The 21,579-nt window shown below is 41.9% G+C and overlaps 1 protein-coding gene across 4 annotated transcripts in view; it reads left to right on the top strand.

Annotated features, from left to right (window-relative positions):
- Positions 1-4,516: 4,516 nt before the first annotated feature.
- Positions 4,517-21,579, top strand: part of zgc:194621 (uncharacterized protein LOC795037 homolog) — a 28,641-nt gene continuing 11,578 nt past the window's right edge. The window contains exons 1-4 of one of the 4 annotated variants that reach the window (XM_063044796.1): positions 4,517-4,926; positions 6,838-6,896; positions 14,229-14,309; positions 16,720-16,790. In XM_063044796.1, coding sequence (XP_062900866.1) covers positions 4,589-4,926; positions 6,838-6,896; positions 14,229-14,309; positions 16,720-16,790 — 549 coding nt within the window. In that variant the 5' untranslated portion in view covers positions 4,517-4,588. Of the gene's footprint in view, positions 4,927-6,837; positions 6,897-14,228; positions 14,310-14,913; positions 15,239-16,719; positions 16,791-21,579 lie in introns of those variants that run through there. The other 3 variants (XM_063044795.1, XM_063044797.1, XR_010017494.1) reach the window with 3 other exon arrangements.

The raw sequence follows: 21,579 nt of genomic DNA on the forward strand, positions 1-21,579 counted from the left end.
CCAGATGGGGAGGTTTGAGTATCCCAGAAACTACTGATCTCCTGGGATTTTCATGTACAATAATCTCTAGAATTTAGAGAGAATGGTGCAAAAAAACCAAAGAAAGTATCCAGAGAGCAGCAGCTCTGTGGGTGAAAATGCTTAATTAACGAGAGAAGTTAGAGGAGAATGGCCAGATTGGTTCAAGCTGACAGGAAGATGACAGTAATTCAAATAGCCACAGTGGTGTGCAGAAGGGCATTTCTGAATACACAACACATCGAAATGTGAAGTGGATAGGCTGGAACAGCAGAAGACAATGAAGTCCTAAAGTTAATGACCAGCTCCTTTATTTTGCTGGCATTGAGGGAAAGGAACAGAGGTTTATGATAGGAATTTCAGAGTATAGAGGCCCAGAGTATGAAAGGTGGCCCAGTGGGATAGGGATTAAAATTGGGTTGCAGGAATTGGTAGAGTGCCAAGATCTCGTGGCATATTGGGCCTTGAGCAGATTTCAAAGGCAGAGGTCCTGTGGTGTGAAATATAGGTATATGCATTATCTCTTTTTTTAAAGCATTTTGTTTTGATGAAGGTAAAGTATTGTGGCTGCTGGGAATCTGAAATACAGATTCAAATTTATTGACATATACATCAGGGTGCATGAAGTACCTTGTTCATATCAGCAACAATGTACACAGTGAAAATAAATATAGCAATAAACAAGGTGATGAGTGCAGGACAGCAGGGTTTCCCAGTGGCCAACGATAGCAATTCCAATATTGCAACCTCTTCACTCAGAGGGTATTGAGAGAGTGGAATGAGCTGCCAGCGGCTCATAGATGTGGGTTCAATTGCAACACTTTTGAGCCATGGTAGTAAGTGGTTAGCACAACGTTATAACAGCTCAGGGTGCTCCAGCATTCCGACTTTAATTCTGGTGCCGTTTTGTAAGGAGTCTCTGTATGTCCTCCCCATGGGACGCATGGGTTTTTCACGGGTGCTCCGGTTTCCACCCACAGTCCAAAAGATGTACCAGTTAATAGGTTAATTAGCCATTGTAAATAGTCCCATGATTAAGATAGGACTAATTCAGTTTCTCAGGGGTTGCTGGGAGGGTGTGACTCAAAGGGCCAGAAGGCCCAACTCTGTGCTGTATTGCTCACAAATAAAATTAAAGATGGATGGGAGGGGTGTGAAATGCTATAGTGACAATAATTAAAAGTCGAGGGGCAGAGTTGAGAGTCTGAAAACATGGCAGCATCAGATATTAAAGGGGTGACTTAGAAGGATCAAAGTTTGTTTCATCATGTCCAACACTGAGATTCATTTTCTTGGGGGCATAATAAATCCATAATGGAATAATAACCATTTTCGAATCAGCCATTCACCTCTTTCACCAATCACCTTCCAGCTTCTTACATCGACTCCCCCACCTGTTCACCAGTTTTCCCTTCACCTACCACTTGCCAGCTTGTACTCCTTCCCCTATTCTCTCTCCACCCCTCCACCCTCTTATTCTGGCTTCTTCCCCCTTCCTTTCCAATCCCGATACAGGGTTTTGGTCCAAAATGTTGACTGCTTATTCCCCCAGAATTTTTGTGTGTTACTCAAGATTTCCGGCATCTGCAGAATTTCTTACTTCAGCAGACCCTTCATTGGAACTGGATAAATGATGAATCAAGTGTGTTTAAAGTTATACACAGGAGGAAGCGGAGAGAACAGAGGGGCCAGATAGTCTGTGATAGGAAGCAGACCAATGTTGTCAAGGTAACAATTACATTAAGAACTGGATGTTGGAACAAGATGACAGACCACAAATATTCTCTATGTCCTCTTCATTTTCTCTCTGCTACTTAACTCTATTGCTTTCTCGCTGTGGTGGCCAGTGCGATCATGTTTGCTGTTGTGTGCTGGGGCAGCAGGCTGAGGGTAGCAGACACCAACAGAATCAACAAACTCATTCGTAAGGCCAGTGATGTTGTGGGGATGGAACTGGACTCTCCGACGGTGGTGTCTGAAAAGAGGATGCTGTCCAAGTTGCATGCCATCTTGGACAATGTCTCCCATCCACTACATCATGTACTGGGTGGGCACAGGAGTACATTCAGCCAGAGACTCATTCCACCGAGATGAAACACAGAGCGTCATAGAAAGTCATTCCTGCCTGTGGCCATCAAACTTTACAACTCCTCCCTTGGAGGATCAGACACCCTAAGCCAATAGGCTGGTCCTGGACTTATTTCCTGCATAAATAATTTACATATTACTATTTAACTATTTATGGTTTTATTACTATATTATTTATAGTGCAACTGTAACGAAAACCAGTTTCCCCCGGGATCAATAAAGTATGACTATGCAAACAACAGGAATTCTGCAGATGCTGGAAATTCAAGCAACACACATCAAAGTTGCTGGTGAACGCAGCAGGCCAGGCAGCATCTATAGGAAGAGGCGCAGTCGACGTTTCAGGCCGAGACCCTTCGTCAGGTCAGGACGAAGGGTCTCGGCCTGAAACGTCGACTGCGCCTCTTCCTATAGATGCTGCCTGGCCTGCTGCGTTCACCAGCAACTTTGAAAGTATGACTATGACTATTTTCCAGTCCTGATGAAATATCCCAGATTCTATTTCTCATTGCAATGTTCTGCCTGACCAGCTGAGCTTCCATCATTCCCCATCTTTGTTTCTGATCTCCCAACAAATTCAAAACCACAAAGGGAGGAATAGTAGCATAGTGGTTACCACAACACCTTATAGTGCTAACGATAGGGTTGCAATTCCTGCTGCTGTCTGTTAGTAGTTTGTACATTCTCCCCATAACCATGAGGTTTTCCTCTCGGTGTTCCTCTTTCCTCCAGCATTACAAAGACATAGTGACTGGTGTTAATAAGTTGTGGCATTCTATGTCAGTGCTGGAAGCATGGCAACACTTGCTCAGAATGTGTTGATCATTGATAGAAATGACATGTTTCACTGTATGTTGTGATGTTTTGATGTACATGTGACAAACTAAAGCTAGTCTTAAGTGAAGGTAATCTCTTGTCTTGCCTTTGGCTCTGAAAATTGACCTCAGTCTCTACTGAAGCATTTTTAAGTGAACCTGAGCATTTTAAGAAAAAATCTGACTCCCCTAATCCTGTTGCAAAGAAAGTTGCATTTATGGGGAAGCTCTAAACTCATAAAACTGCCACAAAGGCATCTGAAGGCGTGGATTCAAAAGAAGATTTGGCAACCATCCCCACATTTTAGGAGAAGCCCTCATGCGAAGACATTAGACTAGGTAAGCAAAAGAAGTAGGTTTTGAGTACAGTATCTTGATAATAGAAAGTGAAACAAAAAGATGGAAAGGTTCAGTCAGAAATTTCTGGAGGTTGATGAGCCCAAGGATCCAATTTCTGGTACTGTATATTCCTGACCTGTATGCCTGCAACTTGTAAGTTTTCATGATGAAGTGCCCTTAGATCCCAGATATACTGAAGTCATCACTGGAGGAAAACAAAGGTCTCAGAGACTAGCAAAACTCTAGGTATTCTCAAACAAGGACAAAGATTTTGCACAAAAGTATAGGCCCACAGAACATGAGTAGAAGTAAGACATTGTCCATCTAAGTGACTTCCTAAGATGGAACACATGTGACTCCAGATATATTGATGTGCTTGACTCTTAGGCAAGGGACAAATTCAGGGACTCTTAGTTCAGGGACAAATAAAGAAAAAATGTTTATAGTCCTGGAGTTATACATCACAGAAGAATATTTGAGCAAGACTGTGGTTGGACCATATCCCTCCAGACTCTGTCTAACCATAAATTTGTCCAAATGTCTTTTAAGCGTTGTAATTATATCACGTCCGTCACTTCCTCTCAGAGATACCCATCACCTTCTGTGTGAAAAATCTATCCCTCGGGTCCCCATTAAGACTTTTTCCCTCTCACTTTAAACTTACACCCTCTAGATTTTGACTCCTCTGCTCTAGGAAAAAAAATTGTGAGCATCCATCTAATTTACTGCCCAGTATAATTTTCCAAACCACTTTTAGGTCACCTTTCAGTCTCCTTTACTTCAAGTGGAAAAAAAGTACAAGCCTACCCAACCTTTCCTTATAACTGAAGCCCTTCCGTCCCGACAACATCCGCATTAATCTTCTTTTTCCACCCTCTCTTGCCTAATTACGTCTGAGCAGAGTAGAACTGCATAAACCACTCTGCAAGGGCTGGACATGGACTTGATGGGTCAACTTGAACCACAGTATTTATATAATTCTACAATCTATTAAAATATTATTGCCTGACCGATAATGAAGACAAGATTTGCCCAAAATACAGAATCTTAAACACTCAGGCTAACCTTCAGGCGTTTTCAAAGAAAGTAAATTAGCCCTTTAATAATAGCGCTAATCCTGTTGCTATGGTTACCATGCTGCTCGGTTCCTCTCACCGGAAAATACGACTGGAATTTTGGGTATTGTCGTTCCAACCTCTGGTTCTGCATGAGGATAGACAAGGGCACGTGACGACATGTACTACATCTCCCAAAGAGCTCTGAGCGGCGTTGTCTGGGTGTATTGGAGAGACGCACATTACATTGGGTTTTGCAGTTTCTTTCCGGACATGTCTTATTCCGTAGTGAGCAGAGTCAAGTCGGTTACGAGGGCGGGTCAGGAGGATCGGGGTAGGGATGAAACAACAAATAGAGATGGGATGGGAAAGGCTCCTCGGAGAGGCAGAGATGCAAAGACAGGTACAGGTTTAGGTGCTGGCACAGGACTAGGTAGAAGTTCACTCACAGATACGGGTATTGGGAAAAGTTCAAGTAAAGCAAAAGTTTCAGGTGAAATTTCAAGCACAAGCCGGCGTGGGAATAAGGACAACTCTATGGTACTACAAAAACGTAGAGCCACTAATCAAAATGCATCTCCACCCAAATCTGGTCAAAAAACAACTTACTGGTAAGAGATCCGTGGAATAAGTCCCTTGCTCCTGTGTGAATCAGAAAGCAAACTTGTTATGGCATAGCCCCTGCAATGCAGCACAATGGTTTCAGTTTCTAATACTTAAGAAACTGAAAACTAACATAATGGCTTGCACAAAATTTGTGTAGGTGTATTGGTTAAGCTATAAATAGATGCCTACAGTATTTGAATTTATTTGCAAAAAAGACAAGTTATCTGGTGCAAACGGCGACTTGTGCCAGCTACAGCCCAATGATTTTAGAGATAAAGCATTGCAATTGGCCCTTCTAGCCCAACGAGTCTGTGTTCCCAATTACATTCATGTGACCAAATAACTTGTATCTACCATATGGGAGGAAACCGGAGCACCTGATGGGAACCCTCACAGTCACTAGAGGAACATACAGACAGTGACAGAATTGAATCCAGGTCACTGGCACTGTAACAGCATTGCTCTAAGTGTGCAGCCCCTCAGTATCTTAATGAAGAGCTTGTTTCTTGTCAGAAATGTTCCCTTTTAGATGATGCATTAAACTCGCATTTCATTTATTCTCTTGAATAAATGCAGATGTGTTATGGCACAGTATAAAGAAAAATGGGAGAAATTATCATGGGTTTCCTCTAAACTATAATTTTAATATAACTAAAATTGGTAATCTGGTCACTTTCTCATTCTTGTTTATCAGATTTCACTGTGTCCAAAGCAGATTAGTTGCAGTACTTTCTTTGTTAGGATGGGTAACAGCTTCTCCCCCGCCCCCCCAACCAGGCCATGAAACTACTGAACACCCTGCCACCACCAGGTCTCATCACATCCGAAACGCCAGTTACACTTTTTACTGTTACTTTTTAACTTGCGTTGTAAATGCAATTTGTTATTTGTGGTAATATTACTTCATGTGTAGCGTGTGAGTTATTATGTTTATGCATCTTGGTTCGGAGGAGTATTGTTGCATTTGGCAGGATGTATGTGTGTGGTTGAAGGGCAATAAATTTGAACTTGATCTATGATGGACTTCAGGATGCCTTCAAATCAGGGGAGGCGTTATAGAACTGCAAATCTCTTCTTGAATTTGGGATTTTATATACAGTGTAGAGTTTGTATCACATAAAGAATCAAATTTAATAGGTGTCTTTTGTCTTCTGCAATGTTGCTTTCCCAGACTAAGCAAGTAGAGCACCCAAATGTGTACAGTTAGTTCTCACAGGAGCATGATAGTAACTTAAATCATCAGATTCAGTGATGTTGAATTTTAATCAGAGAATTGGAAATAAATTACAAGTCTGCTGATGGTGGTTTCTAACACTAACCATTAATCTAAGCTTTTAACTAACTGAATCCAAACTCTTTAACTGTAACTCTATTTCCTTTCCTTCCATAAGATCACAAAACACAGGAGCTGGATTAGGCCATTTGGCCCATCGAATCTGTTCTGCCTTTCCATCATGGCTGGTTATCCTTCTCAACCCCATTCTCCTGCCTTCACCCCATAACCTTTGACACCATGACTAACCAAGAACCTATCAACCTCCTCTTTAGATATACAGTACTCAATGACTTGGCCTCCACAGCCATCTGTGGCAGCGATTTCCACAGATTAACCACCCTTTGATTAGAGAAATTCCTCCTTATCTCTGTTCTAAAGGTACATGCCTCTGTTCTGAGGCTGAGCCCTCAGGTCCAAGACTCGCCCCACGACAGGAAACATTTTTGTCATGTCCACCCTACCTAGCCTTTCCTTTCTCCCTTCACATCGAAACGTATAATTCAAATTTTGAGATGCCAATAGCACAATGCTTGTGGTATCAATAGTCATCGTGATGCCTTTGAATCAGTTGACACTGATTTCTGATGGTCAAAACTGTTACTTTTTTACAGCCTTTAATAAATCTTTCTTTTTTTTGCAGTCATGGTGCATATTCTGTAACTGTACCAGATCCGAAGAAGAGGAGTGACTTACAGAAAAGTAAGCATTTTATTTCTATGAAGATTTTACTGGTTTTTTTCCTCCCTTTTATGCGTTTGGAATTTGTTACTGTGCCTGGTTAGTTTCATGTTAAATTCCTGGCTGAGGCCAAGTTATCAACTTGCTTCTGAATGCTGAGCAACTGATCGTCAGTAGGAAGTATGCAAAGGCAAGTAAGAGTGAGTAGTTACCTTCTGTTCCTGTATTACTGTGGGGAATTCCTGAATTGTACAGTTTTTTTTGTGGGTGGCACTATCCTTTTACAGTGCCAACAAATCACAAATCGAGGTTTGATTCCTGCCACTGCCTGTATGGAGTTGGTGTTTTCTCCCACAAAATGCTGGAGGAACTCAGCAGGCCAGGCAGCATCTATGGAAAAAAAGTACAGTCGACGTTTCAGGCCAAAACCCTCCGGCCACCATCCCTCCCCCTCCCAAGATTCACCTATCGCCTGGTGCTTCTCTCTTCCCCTCCCCCCACCTTTCAAATCTACTCCAGTCCTGCAAAGGGTTTCGGCCCGAAACATCAACTGTAATTTTTTTTCCATAGATGCTGCCTGGCCTGCTGAGTTCCTCCAGCATTTTGTGTGTGTTGCTCGGCTTTCCAGCATCTGCAGATTTTCTCTTGTTTGTATCTTCTCCCTGTGACCGTGTGAGTTTCCTCCAGGTGCTCTGGTTTCATCCCACATTGCAGAGACACATGGTTAGGTCTGGCCAGTTGTGGGCATGCTATGTTGGCAACAGAAGTGTGGCAACACTTGGAGTCTGTTCCCGGAATATCCTTGGACTGTGTTAGTCATTGACACAAAGCAGTATGTTTCACTGTGTATGTTGATGTACATATGATAAATAAAGCTAATCAATCTTTAATTCTTATCTCTTTGATTAATAACATGTGGACTATTATGAATTCACAGAATCAGGTTTATCATCACTGTCATCAAATTTATTGTTTTGAGGTAGCAGCACAGTGCAATATATAAAATTACTGTAAACTACAATGAAAATATGTAAAAATTAGTGCAAAACACAAGCAAAATAGTGAGGTGCTGTCATGGACTGTTCAAAACTCTGATGGTAGAGGAGGAAAAAGCTGTTCCTAAAACCTTGGAAGAAAAATTAAGCATAAGATTTACTTAAATTTCTGCTTAACTATTGCAATCTTTTAAAATTATGCATGGTGATTCAAGATTACACTTCTACAATGGTGGATTGGACCCATTGCAGTAAGGTGACAGTAAAATCGGGGAGAACACTCAAACTCCTTACAAACAGTGCTGGAATTGAACTCTAAAGTCCAACGACCCCAGCTGTAATCAGCAAGAATGAACAGAATTTCCTTTTAGTCTTTCTACAAGGTTAGAATTATTTTCTATAGTGCCTCTCACAACCTAGGTATGTTGTAAAATATAATGCAGTCAATGAAAATGAAGCAGTCGCTTGCATTAACCGCTACAGTACCATGGTACCCAACGTGAGTTGATTGCGTTGCTCTGAGATCTGGCACATGGCTTTCTATAATCATAAAAAATACGGTGGAAAGACCATGAAAATTGTATACTCATTATCATCCTGATATTTGTGGGAGTTTTTGTAGAAATTAATCGCTGCATTTCTTTCATTATAGTTGTGACATTTAAAATGTCCTTTATTTTCATTGGCTGCATTATATTCTTCAACATACCTCGGCTGTGAGAGGCACTATGGATAGAAATTATAACGTTGTAGAAAAATTAAAAGGAAATTCTGTTCGTTCTTGCTGATTTCCTAGTATAGTCCACTGGCATTGATAAAACCAAACCAAAATACACTGTAGTGTCACAGGTGCTTTAATTTCGACTGATTTGGTCTTATTACATGTGCTTGATGCATACACTCCCAAGCAGTAAGGCGGATCAACACATCCACCCACTTACCAACCCCATCACACCTCCCCCCACCACTATTTTATCAGAGATACCTTTTGTATAGACATTTCTGTGCTTATAGTCACTTTATGGGCATACAATCAATCTATGTATATAAGCTATTTATAATTTTTTTTATTATTGTGTTCTTTATCTTAATGCTTTTTGTACTGCATCATATCTGGAATAACAATAATTCTGTTCTCCTTTAGCCAGAGGGTGGTGAATCTGTGGAATTTGTTGCCCAGACAGCTGTAAAGGGCAAGTCATTGGGTATCTTTAAAACAGATGTTGACTGGTTCTTGATTACTAAGGGCAGTGGTCCCCAACCACCAGGCCGCAAAGCATGTGCTACCGGGCCACGAGGAAACGATATGATTTGACGATATGAAACGATATGAGTCAGCTGCACCTTTCCTCATTCCCTGTCACGCACTGTTGAATTTGAAATAACCTACCAAATCATACCAAATAACACATAAAACCTAAAATAACACTAACATATAGTAAAAGCAGGAATGATATGATAAATACACAGCCTATATAAAGTAGAAATAATGTATGTATAGTGTACTTTCACTTAACAGAATCGGGAAGATTAAGCCAAAACCAATTTGTAGAGGAAAATAATCAGGTGCCCGCGCAAGGCTTCATGGTCATGGTAGTGTTTCTCGGGGTAAACACAAGTGTCCCGTATTTGACTGCTACTTTTGTCCCCTATTTGGGAGTGAGAAAGTTGGCAACCCTACTTGAACATCCCCCCCCCCCCCCGCCCCCGGCCGGTCCGCAAATATTAAACCGGTACGTGGTGCAAAAAAGGTTGGGGACCCCTGACTAAAGGCATCAAAGGTTGCAGGGAGAAAGCAGAAGAATGGGGTTGGGAGGCAATGTTCCCTCTAATTTGTAATGACCAGTGTGCGTAAAAATAGTGCTGTCCAATTTTTTGCCCAATGATGACAATATGTGAGCACTGAATTTTTAAGTAGAAGTAAACCTGAAGTTATTCTTAGGATAATAAACTGCCAAGTCCAGTTTGTTGTTTATTGTTTGCTGTAGCAGTTTCTACTGTTTCAGTAAGTCATTCTGCTTTAAATGAACTAGCAGTTCTTTTGAGTTTCACGCCCTTTGTTTCTTTGGAATTCCACAGAGTGAATCAATAACTTATTAAATAAAAACAGTATAAATAAACCAGTTCTAAAATCTGCAGAAAAATCATTGCAAATTCCATGTTGTCAACACCATCTGAATCAGAAACGGGAAAAGGAAATGTGATTGTGAAATATGCTTAACATGTCAACGAGGTAGAGGGTAACAACCTTTTGTGCGTAGTTTAAATTCCTTTGTGCACTAGCAGCAAAAGATGAGTACGTGTGCACACACGTACTCCTCAGAGGGAACATTGTTGAGGGGGTAGTAAATCAGCCATGATAGAATAGTGGGGCAAACTCGTTGGGCTGAGTGGCCTAATTCTGCTCCTATGTCTTATGGTCATTACACTTGTGTACTGGAAATGACATTAAACCATCCTGAACATGTACTTGCACTTTGACGATAAACTCGACTTTGACTTTGATTTACCAATTTTGCTTATACAGAGTTAGTCATTAAATGCTACCCTTTTTCTTTTTTTTTTGCTTAGCATAACAAAACTTTCAATTTCCAGGTACATTTACATTTCTTCCCCTCACAGCTATTAGCTATCAGAATACTTCCATCAAAGTATAGACATCACCACCACATCCTATACAAAAGCCCTTATTAGTATAGCAAACACAAGGAAATCTGCAGATGCTGGAAATTCAAGCAACACACACAAGATGCTGGTGTAATGCAGCAGGCCAGGCAGCGTCCATAGGAAGAAGCACAGTCGATGTTTCGGGCTGAGACCCTTCATCAGGACTAACTGAAAGAAGAGATACCATAAGAAGAGAGTCCATTGCCAAGAAGGCCCACCAGCGCCTTTACTTCCCGAGAAAGCTAAAGAAATTTGGCCTTTCCCCTAAAACCCTCACTAATTTTTATAGATACTCCGTAGAAAGCATTCTTCTAGGGTGCATCACAACCTGGTATGTATGTTGTCCTGTCCAAGACCGGAAGAAGCTGCAGAAGATCGTGAACACAGCGCAGCACATCACACAATCCAATCTTCCGTCCCTGCACTCACTTTACACCACACGCTGTCGGAGCAGTGCTGCCAGGATAATCAAGGACACTACCCACCCAGCCAACACACTTTTCGTCCCTGTTCCCTCTGGAAGAAGGCTCAGGAGCTTGAAGACTCATATGGCCAGATTTGGGAACAGCTTCTTTCCAACTGTGATAAGACTGCTGAACGGATCCTGACCCGGATTTGGGCCATACCCTCCAAATATCCAGACCTGCCTCTCGGTTTTTTTGCACTACCTTACTTTCCCTTTTCTATTTTCTATTTATGATTTATAATTTAAATTTTTAATATTTACTGTCGATTTGTACTCCAGGGAGCACGAAGAGCAGAATTAAATATCGCTGTGATGGTTGTAAGCTCTAGTATCAATTGTTTGGTGACAATAAAGTATAAAGTATAAAATATCACTCCAGTATGCCTGAAGTTTGGACAAGTCCAAAAACAATGGGTGAGAGTTCCAGTATTTCCTTTACATTTAGAACACCTTGGAGAAACCCCCATCTTAAATTTCGAGAGACGATCTGGAGTCAGACGGGCTCTATGCAAAATTCTGAGTTGCAGTGCTTTAGTTCTTTTACAAACTGAAATTTTCTTTGCATTATCACAAATGTCTTCCCATGTTTCAGCTGTAAATTCTACTCCCAGCTCTTCCTCCCAGACCCTTCCCAGCTGCTCAGCGTCTCCACAAGAACATTCCCTCAGGATGCTGTAAAAAAGTACTGATGGAGACTTCACCTTTAGAACAAAACACCCTCTTTTCTATGTCAGAACTATAGAAGTCAATTAACAATGATCTTTTTTTCTGTATATAATCTCTTATCTGAAAGAAATGAAAAAGATCCTTGCTGGGTATGTTGAATTTCTGTGCTATTTGACTAAAAGACATCATCGTTCCTTCATCAAACAAGTCTCCTAGATGGAAAATACCCTTAGAAATCCAAAGTTTAAATCCAGGATCCAGTATGCCAGGCTGAAAATCTGGGCTGCTGGTTATTGGAGTGAAGGGTTATATTTTTGCTGCGTTGCCCTCAATTTGTTGCACCGCCCTTCAAGAAATGCTTCCCTTTTTAAAGAAGCCTCAGTGCAGAATTATTTGAGAAGTCTGATGAATAGTTTTGGACTTAAAAGTGCTTTTGTGTTGGTGGTAACCTGGAATTGGGTGTTGCTTGCTTCACCATCTCTAGGTTGCTGTCTATATACGATGTGTCTGGCTTGGGTTCTTTGGCAGAAAGTGATGCCCTGAAGGTAAATGAACTAAAATCTCAAGATTGCTGCATAAATCAAAATGGAAAATGCTAGTATGTGAGCTATTGCTGTTCACAGTTGGTGGTGATGCTGCTGGCTGTATCCCAGCCTCCTATAAGTCTGCATTAGAATAGGAGGAAACCATTTACAAGCAATCCCCAGGTGACAAAAGGGTTCTGTTCCTGGGATAAAGTCTCTGGCTGTCTATTCTATGTCTCTAATCATCTTGGACACCTCTATCAAATCAGTGTCCTATGCTCCAAAGAGAAAAGCCCCAGCCTGCTCAACCTATCTTAATAAAACATGCTGTCTAATCTAGACAGCATTCTGGTAAATGTCCTCCATGAGTCCATAAGACATAGGAGCAGAACTAAGCCATTCGGGTCATTGAGTCTGCTCTACTGTTTCATCATGGCTGATCCATTTCCCTCTTAGTTCCATTCCCCTGCCTTCTCCCTATAACCTTTGACACTCTGACTAATCAAGACGCTATCAATCTCCTCATATACACCCAATGACCTGGCCTCCATGTGCAACAAATTCCACAGATCCACCACCCTCTCTCTAAAGAAATTCTTCCTCATCTCCGCTCTAAAGTGATGTCTGTCTATTCTGGGGCTGTGCCCTCTGGTCGTAAAATCCCCCACTATAGGAAACATCCTCTTTACATCCATCCTATCTAGACCTTTCAACATTTGATAGGTTTCAATGAGGTCCCCTTCCCCCAACCCCCCGCCCCCCTCATTTTTCTAAGCTCGAACGAGTACAGCGCCAGTGCCTTCAATTGCTCCTCATACGGTAACCCTTTCATTCCCAGAATCATTTTCATGAACCTCCTCTGAACCCTCTTCAATGTCAGTGCCCTTTGCACACTTTCAAAAGCTTCCAAGCAGCGTGGTGCCTGCAGCGGCTGGCAAGTCCATCCCAATAGTTTCTCAAACACTCGTTCATATGTACAGCTGTCCATAAGTTGGATGTTCATAACCCAGAGAGAACCTGTCCCTCCCAGCTTGTTTCACTATTTGATGGCTGATCTGTGACCGAAGTTGCAGTTGGTGGTGGAGGCAGATACACTAGAGACTTTGAAGTTTCATGATCCCAGCAATGAAAGGGTTATCATACGAGGAACACTTGATGGCTCTTGGTCTGTACTCGCTGGAATTCAGAAGGGTGAGAGGGGATCTCATTGAAACCTTTTGAATGTTGAAAGGCCTAGACAGAGTAGATGTGGAAAGGATGGATCCTGTGGTGGGAGAGTCTAGGATAAGAGGGCATATCCTCAGGATAGAGGGGCACCCTTTCAAAACAGAGATGCGGAGAAATTTCTTTAGCCAAAAGGTAGTGAATTTGTGGAATTTGTTGCCGCATGCAGCTGTGGAGGCCAAGTCGTTGGGTGTATTTAAAGCAGAAACTGATAGGTTCTTGATTGGATATGGCATCAAAGGTTATGGGGAGGAGGCCAGGAACTGGAGTTGAGGAGGAGACAGAAAAAAAGTATCAGCCATGATTGAATGCCGGAAGAGACTCGATGGGCCAGATGGCCTAATTCTACTCCTATGTTGTATGGTCTAAATATGGACATTGTGTAGGCATAAGGTATTAGTTTAGTTGGCCATTAGATTATTAGTTTATTTCATTCGGCACAACATTGTGGGATAAAGGGCCTGTTCCTGTGCTGTAGTGCTCTGTGTTTTATGATTGTAGTGGGTTGCCATGTTTCCAGCGCCACTATAACATGCCAACATCTTAACAACTCTAACCGTATGTCTTTGGAACAGAAAGAAAAGGAAACTTAAAATCTGTACATTTCATCGATGTCTTCGTTCCACAGACAGTTGCAAGCTAGCAATGCACAGAGAACAGAGCTGCTTTCTCCTGATTATTTGAACTATAGCGTAGTTTTGGCCAAGTGGTTAAACTGCAGGTGACTGGGAATGCTTCAAGCAGGCTGTGGAATGAGATGTTCAGAATGAATGCTGTCATCTAATATGTGATTAATGTGGCTTCAACCTAGAAGCAGCTGCAGAGTTGGCTGCCTTGGAAAAGCTGAAACATCGAAATATCAGTCAAGTTTCTATCATTCCAAGCAGTGTTGGTGAGTAAGATAATATTTCTTCAAGGCTAATTTAACACCCTGCACAAGATGAGCATTGAAGTAATGGGGGGACTCATCAGGTCAGGCAGCATCTATGAAGTGGTACAAAGGGTAGATATTTTGGGCTAAGACCCTTCATCAGGACTGGAAAGGAAGTGGGAGGAATTCGGAATAAACAGGGGTTGGGAGGGGAGGAGAAGCTGTACACGGTGACTGGTGAGATCAGGTCAGGTGGAAGATGGGTGGGTGGGGGAGGGGGGTGAAGTGAGAAGTTGGGGGTGATAGGTGGAAAGGTAAAGGAGTGAAGAAGAAGGAATCCGATAGAAGAGTGGACCATGGGGGAAAAGGAAGTAAGGGGGTCACCAGGTCATGGGCAGGTGGGGAGAAGAGAAGGGGTGAGCGGGGAGCCAGAGTAGGGAATGGATAAGGGGAGAGAAAGGGAGAGGGAGAAAATACAATCCTTTGGGTGTCGTATTGTTGGAAAGTGGGTGGCAGCGTGGAGATGTGTCTCCACCAAAGAGCGTGAAAACTGGTCCTCCATCTGCTAGCCTGCAGGTCACCCTTGGACAAGGTGTAACACCTTCTTACCCCCGCCCCCAATCAGGGTCACGAGAAGCCATGGGAGCAGGAGGAAGATGGTCGTATGAGCAGCTGATGTATATCACAGGTCCTGATTACGTGATCATTGACGGCAGGCCGACTATCTCTGAAGAGTAATTGATAATGGTTGGGGTCATCCGTCTTGTAAAGACACTGCCCAGAACAAGGCAAGAACAATCATGATGCTGGGACCATGATTGCCTACGTCATACGACATGGCACAGGTTGATGATGGTGATTGTTGGAAAGCTGTTCCACCACCTTTGATGGCGTTGGTCCTTGTGTGACTTCATTGTAGCAGTTAAACATCACTTTTGTTGCTTGGGACACCAAGAACCAAACAGATAGGATACAAACATTAGTGAAATAAATAATTTGTCATTTTACAACATGGACTGCTTCCCTGAACACAAACACAAAACCTTGATTTATAATTTGCAGCTTTCAAAAATTCACATTCTTTCATAGAGGGACTATGACTTTACATCCCTGAGTATAAAAATCCATTGGTTCAGAAATCCAGTAGTGTCAGCACCATACTCATAATGAAATGCACTGGGTTTAATAGTGGGCTGGAACAAAGCATAAGGATGTGTGCAATTTATTCAAATAACTGAAGTAATGTCCATGAGTATTTGAGCAGAGAACAAACATGAAAAGAGATTCTGCAAAACAACACACACACACAAAATACTGGAGGTCCTCAGCAGGTCAGGTAGCATCCGTGGAAATGAATGAACAAACAATCGACATTTTAGGATGAGTTTTTACCTAAATCAGGACATGTGATATCAGAATCAGGTTTAATATCACTGGCAGATGTCGTAAAATTTGTTGAAATTACCCTATATTTTCTGATAATAGCAAAGAAAATGATAGCATTGGACAGGCCATTGGCGCACAATGTTGTGCCACTCTTGATGCCAATTTATACTAAATGTCCTCTTCCTGTGTCATCCATATCCATATCCCTCCATTCCCTTCATATGTTTATCTAAAAGCCTCTTAAACTCCTCAAAACTACCTGCTTCCATGACTACCACTCAATATCCCATTCCAGACATCTCTTTACACATTTTCTGTGTAAAAAACATTATTTGCCCTTCACATCACCTTTATATTTCACCCATCTAAGCTTAAAGACATGTCTTATGGTGTTCGACATCTCATGCTGAGGAAAAGAAAAATTTACACTCAGAGAGTACTTTATTTTGTCCGTCTGTACACCTGCTTGTTCATGCAAATATCTAATCAGCCAATCATGTGGCAGCAACTCATTGCATAAAAGCATGCAGACATGGTCAAGAGGTTCAGTTGTTGTTCAGATCAAACATCAGAATGGGGAAGAAATGTAGTCTAAGTGATTTTGATTGTGAAACAATTGTTGCTGCCAGACGGGATGGGTTTGAGTATCTCAGGCTGCTCATCTTCTGGGATTTTCAGACAAATCAGAACTGTAGTTCTGTGCACGAAAATGCATTAATGAGAGAGGTCAGAGGAGAAGGGCCAGACTGGTTCAAGCTGACAGAAAGTTGACAGCCACTCAAATAACCACGCATTACTACAAAAGTGTGCAGAAAAACACATCTGAACGCACAACACGTCAACAGTGAAGTGGATGAGTTACAGCAAAGGTAGGCTATGAGCATATAATCAGCAGCCACTTCATAGCCACTGAGTATATATGATACTTTTCATAATTTTTTAAAACAACTTTAAATGGATTTTGAAATTAGTCAGTGCTTTGATGTGAGACACTACTCTCAGTTTACCCTCAGCAAATACCTACAAGTGGAATTTATTGTTTTAGGGGGTACTCTGACGCAAGAGGAAGTGAGAAAGAAACAGCAGCTGGCCTTTGATAAAACTAAAGCAGAGCAGGTAAAGAGAATTTATGTATTCGTTACATACCACATCAAGTTCAAGTTTATCGTCATTCAACTATGCACATATATACAGCTAATTTTTTTTTCAAGTATGTAAAAAATAAAAGTGAGATGAGAGTAGATATAGGACTGCCAGAAAATGAGGCTGGAGAAATAATAATTAATGGAGGACAAGGAGATGGCAGATGAACTAAATGAGTACCTTGCATCAGTCTTCACTGCGGAAGAGATTAACAGTGTGCCAGATGTTGCAGTGTGTGAAGGAAGAGAAGTGGGTGCAGTTACTATTACAAGGGAGAAGGTGCTCAGAAAGTTGAAAGGTACATAAGTCACCCAGATCAGATGAACTGCACCCTAGGGTTCTAAAAGGGGTAGCATTAGAGATTGTGGAAGCGTTAACAAAGATCTTTCAAAAATCTTGGGAGTTTGGCATGGTGCCAGAGGAATGGAAAATTGCACATGTCACTCCACTCTTTAAAAAAGGAGGAAGGCAGCAGAAAGGAAATTGTAGACCAGTTAGCTTGACCACAGTGGTTGGGAAGATGTTGGAGTCAATTGTTAAGGATGAGGTTATGGAATACTTGGTGACACAGGACAAGATAGGACAAAGTCAGCATGGTTTCCTTCAGGGAAAATCTTGCCTGACGAAGTTGTTGTAATTCTTTGAGGAGATTACTGGTAGGATAAATAAAGGGGATACAGTAGATGTTGTATATTTGGACTTTCAAAAAGCCTTTGACAAGGTGCCACACATGAGGCTGCTTACCAAGTTAAGAACCCCAGGTATTACAAGAAAGTTACTAACATGGTTAAAGCATTGGCTGATTGGTAGGAGGCAGTGAGTGGGAATAAAAGGATCCTTATCTGGTTGGCTGCCAGTAATTAGTGGTGTTCCACAGGGGTCGGTGTTGAGAACGCTTATTTTTATGCTGTATATCAATGATTTAAACGCTGGACTAGATGGCTTTGTTGCAAAGATTGGTGGGGGGGCAGGTAGTGTTGAAGAAACAGGTAGGCTGAAGAAGGACTTGGACAGATGAGGAGAATGGGCAAGAAAGTGGCGATGAAATACAATGTTGGAAAATGCATGGCCATGTACTTTGGTAGTAGAAATAAATGTGCAGGCTATTTTCTAAACGGGAAGAAAATCCAAAAATCTGAGATGCAAAGGAACTTGGGAGTCCTTATGCAGAACACCTTAAAGATTAACTTGCAGGTTGAGTCAATGGGTGAGGAAGACAAATGCAATTTTAGCATTCATTTCAAGAGGGCTTGAATGCAAGAGCAGGGATGTGATGCTGAGGCTTTTTAAGGCACTGGTGAGGCCTCACCTTGAGTATTGTGAACAGTTTTGGGCTCTTCATCTTCATGTCCTTAGGCAGTTCACAAGAATGATTCCAGGAATGAAAGGGTTATCATATTGTCAACAGTTATCAACCCGATGTAATGAAACAAGTACCACAGTTGATTCTTTTCCAACTTTACAAGTAGCAAGCTATGAGAGAGAACCTTCCATCTGCACTGAGAGAGTCAGCCACGGAAGTCTCTCTGTCTAAGCACAGAGGTACAGAATTTTTTATACTATCTTTGTCACGAAAGCCTAGCAACAGTGATAGTCCGAGACAAAAGGCCACTTAATCACCTAAAACAGAGGTAAACGTACTTGACAAAGAATACTTAATCACATCCGGCAGAGGTAAACAGAGAACAGAGTATAATTAATTCTCACATCCTGCATGTCCTTGTCTGGACACTCAGCATTTACATGTTAGCAGGACAGATTGATCCTTTAACAACTCAATACAAAAGAATCAATAGACATTCCGGCTACTCAAATAGAGCAGAACTTAATAATTTAGATAAGAGACTCTACCAAAATTAAGAAAAGAATGTAAGGAAGGTCCTGCCTTATCTCCACCCTTTGTCGAAACCAAAAGGTGTAAAAAATCAGGAGACATCCTCTTGTGGGTCTGTGTGAGCTTTTAATCCTTATCTTCACTCAAAAAAAGCAGCCGCTCAAACACTGAAGCCATTCTCAAACCAGAATACACAGACTCAACCTTAACCACTATTTACAGGAATCTGAGAATCCATTAAAAATTTATCAATATGAGAACATTTGATGGCTCTGTGTCTACACTCACTGGAACTTAGAAGGATGATGAGTGATCTCATTGAAGCCTTTCAAATATTGAATGGCCTAGACAGAAAGGATGTTTCCCATGGTGGGGCAGTCTAGGACAAGAGGACACATCATCGGGATAGAGGGCCATCCATTTAAAAAAGAAATTTCCTTAGCCAGAGGATGGTGAATTTGTGGAATTTGTTACCACAGACAGCTGTGGAGGCCAGGTCATCCGGTGTATTTAAGGCAGAGATTGATAGGTTCTCGGTTGGACATGACATCACAGGTTATGGGGGAGAAGGCTGGGGAATGGGGTTGTGGAGGGGAAAAAAGGATCAGTCATGATTGAATGGCAGAGCAGACTTGATAGGCCAAATAGTCTAATTCTGCTGTTATATCTTACGGACTAAATGAAGCAATGTTCCTCTGGAGTCAAGGTACAAAACACAGTATATACAGTCAGACACAGTACATATAATTACAATAGCACATGCAGTCACAAAATAATATTAGCACAAGTTCCATAGTGGCAGGTCCTGAATATTGACTGTGCATGGAGTGTTGACCTAGAGCCACATTTCTGCAAGGCCAGGCACACAGCAGTTCTTCATCTCACACCACTCAACCACAGATGAAAGCAATCCAGCTTGTCTCGCGCTGTCTGCTACAGATGAAGGTGTATCAGCTTCTATCCCACCGGAAAAGTGCAGCGATCTCTACCCCCTTTATGATTTTATATATGTCTCTGAGATAAAGACCCAACTTTTTAAACCTCTCCTTTTATATCATGATCTTTGCATCATCAATGAGGACGGGAGAGGTTCCGGAGGACTGGAAGGTTGCGGATGTTGTCCTCTATTCAAGAAAGGGAGTAGCGGTAGCCCTGGAAATTATAGACCAGTGAGACTTGTTTCAGTGGTTGGTAAGTTGATGGAGAAGATCCTGAGAGCCAGGATTTATGAACATGTGGAGAGTCATAATATGATTAGGAATAGTCAGCATGGCTTTGTCAAAGGCCGTGCCTTACGAACCTGACTGAATTTTTTGAGGATGTGACTAAACACATTGATGAAGGTAGAGCCATAGATGTAGTGTATAATGGATTTTAGCAAGGCATTTGATAAGGTACCCCATGCAAGGCTTATTGAGAAAATAAGGAGGCATGGGATCCAAGGGGACATTGCTTTGTGGATCCAGAACTGGCTTGCCCACAGAAGGCAAAGAGTGGTTGTAGACAGGTCATATTCTGCATGGAGGCTAGTGACCGGTGGTGTGCCTCAAGGATCTGTTCTGGGACCCCTATTCTTTGTGATTTTTATAAATGACCTGGATGAGGAAGTGGAGGGATGGGTTAGTAAATTTGCTGATGACACTATGTGGATAATGTAGAGGGCTGTCAGAGGATACAGTGGGACATTAATAGGATACAAAACTGGGCTGAGAAGTGGCAGATGGAGTTCAACCAAGATAAGAGTGAGGTGGTTCATTTTGGTAGGTCAAATATGACGGTAGAATATAGTATTAATGGTAAGACTGTTGGCAGTGTGGAGAATCAAAGGGATCTTGGGGTCCAAGTCTATCGGACACTCAAAGCTGCTACACAGGGTGACTCTCTGGTTAAGAAGGCCTTCATCAATCGTGGGATTGAGTTTAAGAGCCGAGAGGTAATGTTGCAGCTATATAGTACCCTGGTCTGACCCCACTTGGAGTTATGTGCTCAATTCTGGTCACCTCACTACAGGAAGGACGTGAAAACTATAGAAAGGGTGCAGAGGAGATTTACGAGGATGTTGCCTGAATTGGGGAGCATGCCTTATGAGAATAGGTTGAGTGAACTCGGCCTTTTCTCCTTGGAGCGACGAAGGATGAGAGGTGACCTGATGGAGGTGTACAAGATAACGATAGGCATTGATCGTGTGGATCGTCAGAGGCTTTTTCCCCCTGAAATGGCTAGCACAAGAAGGCATAGTTTTAAGGTGCTTGGAAGTAGGTACAGAGGAGATGTCATGTGTAAATTTTTTACGCAGAGAGTGGTGAGTGCGTGGAATGGGCTGCTGGCAGCGGTGATGGAGGCAGAAACATTAGGGTCTTTTAAGAGACCCCTGGATGGGTACATGGAGCTTCGAAAAATAGAGAACTATGGGTTGTTCTAAGGTAAGGACATGTTCGGCACAGCTTTGTGGACCAAAGGGCTTGTATTGTGCTGTAGGTTTTCTATGTTTCTATCAGTCCTTTGAATCTGGGCAATATTCTTGCAAATCATTTTTGCACTCTTTCCAGTTTAATCACAAACTAGGAAAACCCTGAGGCAAATAAATCATAGCTAATTGTAGGCTGCCGAGCACGATCCTCACTGATTTGAAGCAAATGATGCATTTCACTGTATGTTTTGAAGTGACAGATAAAGCTCATCTTTAATAAAATGGAAGGAAGGTCATTTGAGCTTCACTTAGAAAATGTCGTTAGAATTGAGAATTCCAAAAGGAAAATAATTCTGATTCCTTTTAGAACAGTGAATGTACATGCAGTGAAATGCGTCATTTTGCATCAACGACCAACACAATCTGTGGGTTGTGCTGGGGGTAGCTCGCAAATGTTGTCATGCTTCTGGCGCCAACATAGAATACACACAACTCACTAAACCTAACCCTAACTGTAT

This window comes from Mobula hypostoma, chromosome 4, assembly GCF_963921235.1.
Source record: "Mobula hypostoma chromosome 4, sMobHyp1.1, whole genome shotgun sequence".
NCBI lineage: Eukaryota > Metazoa > Chordata > Chondrichthyes > Myliobatiformes > Myliobatidae > Mobula > Mobula hypostoma.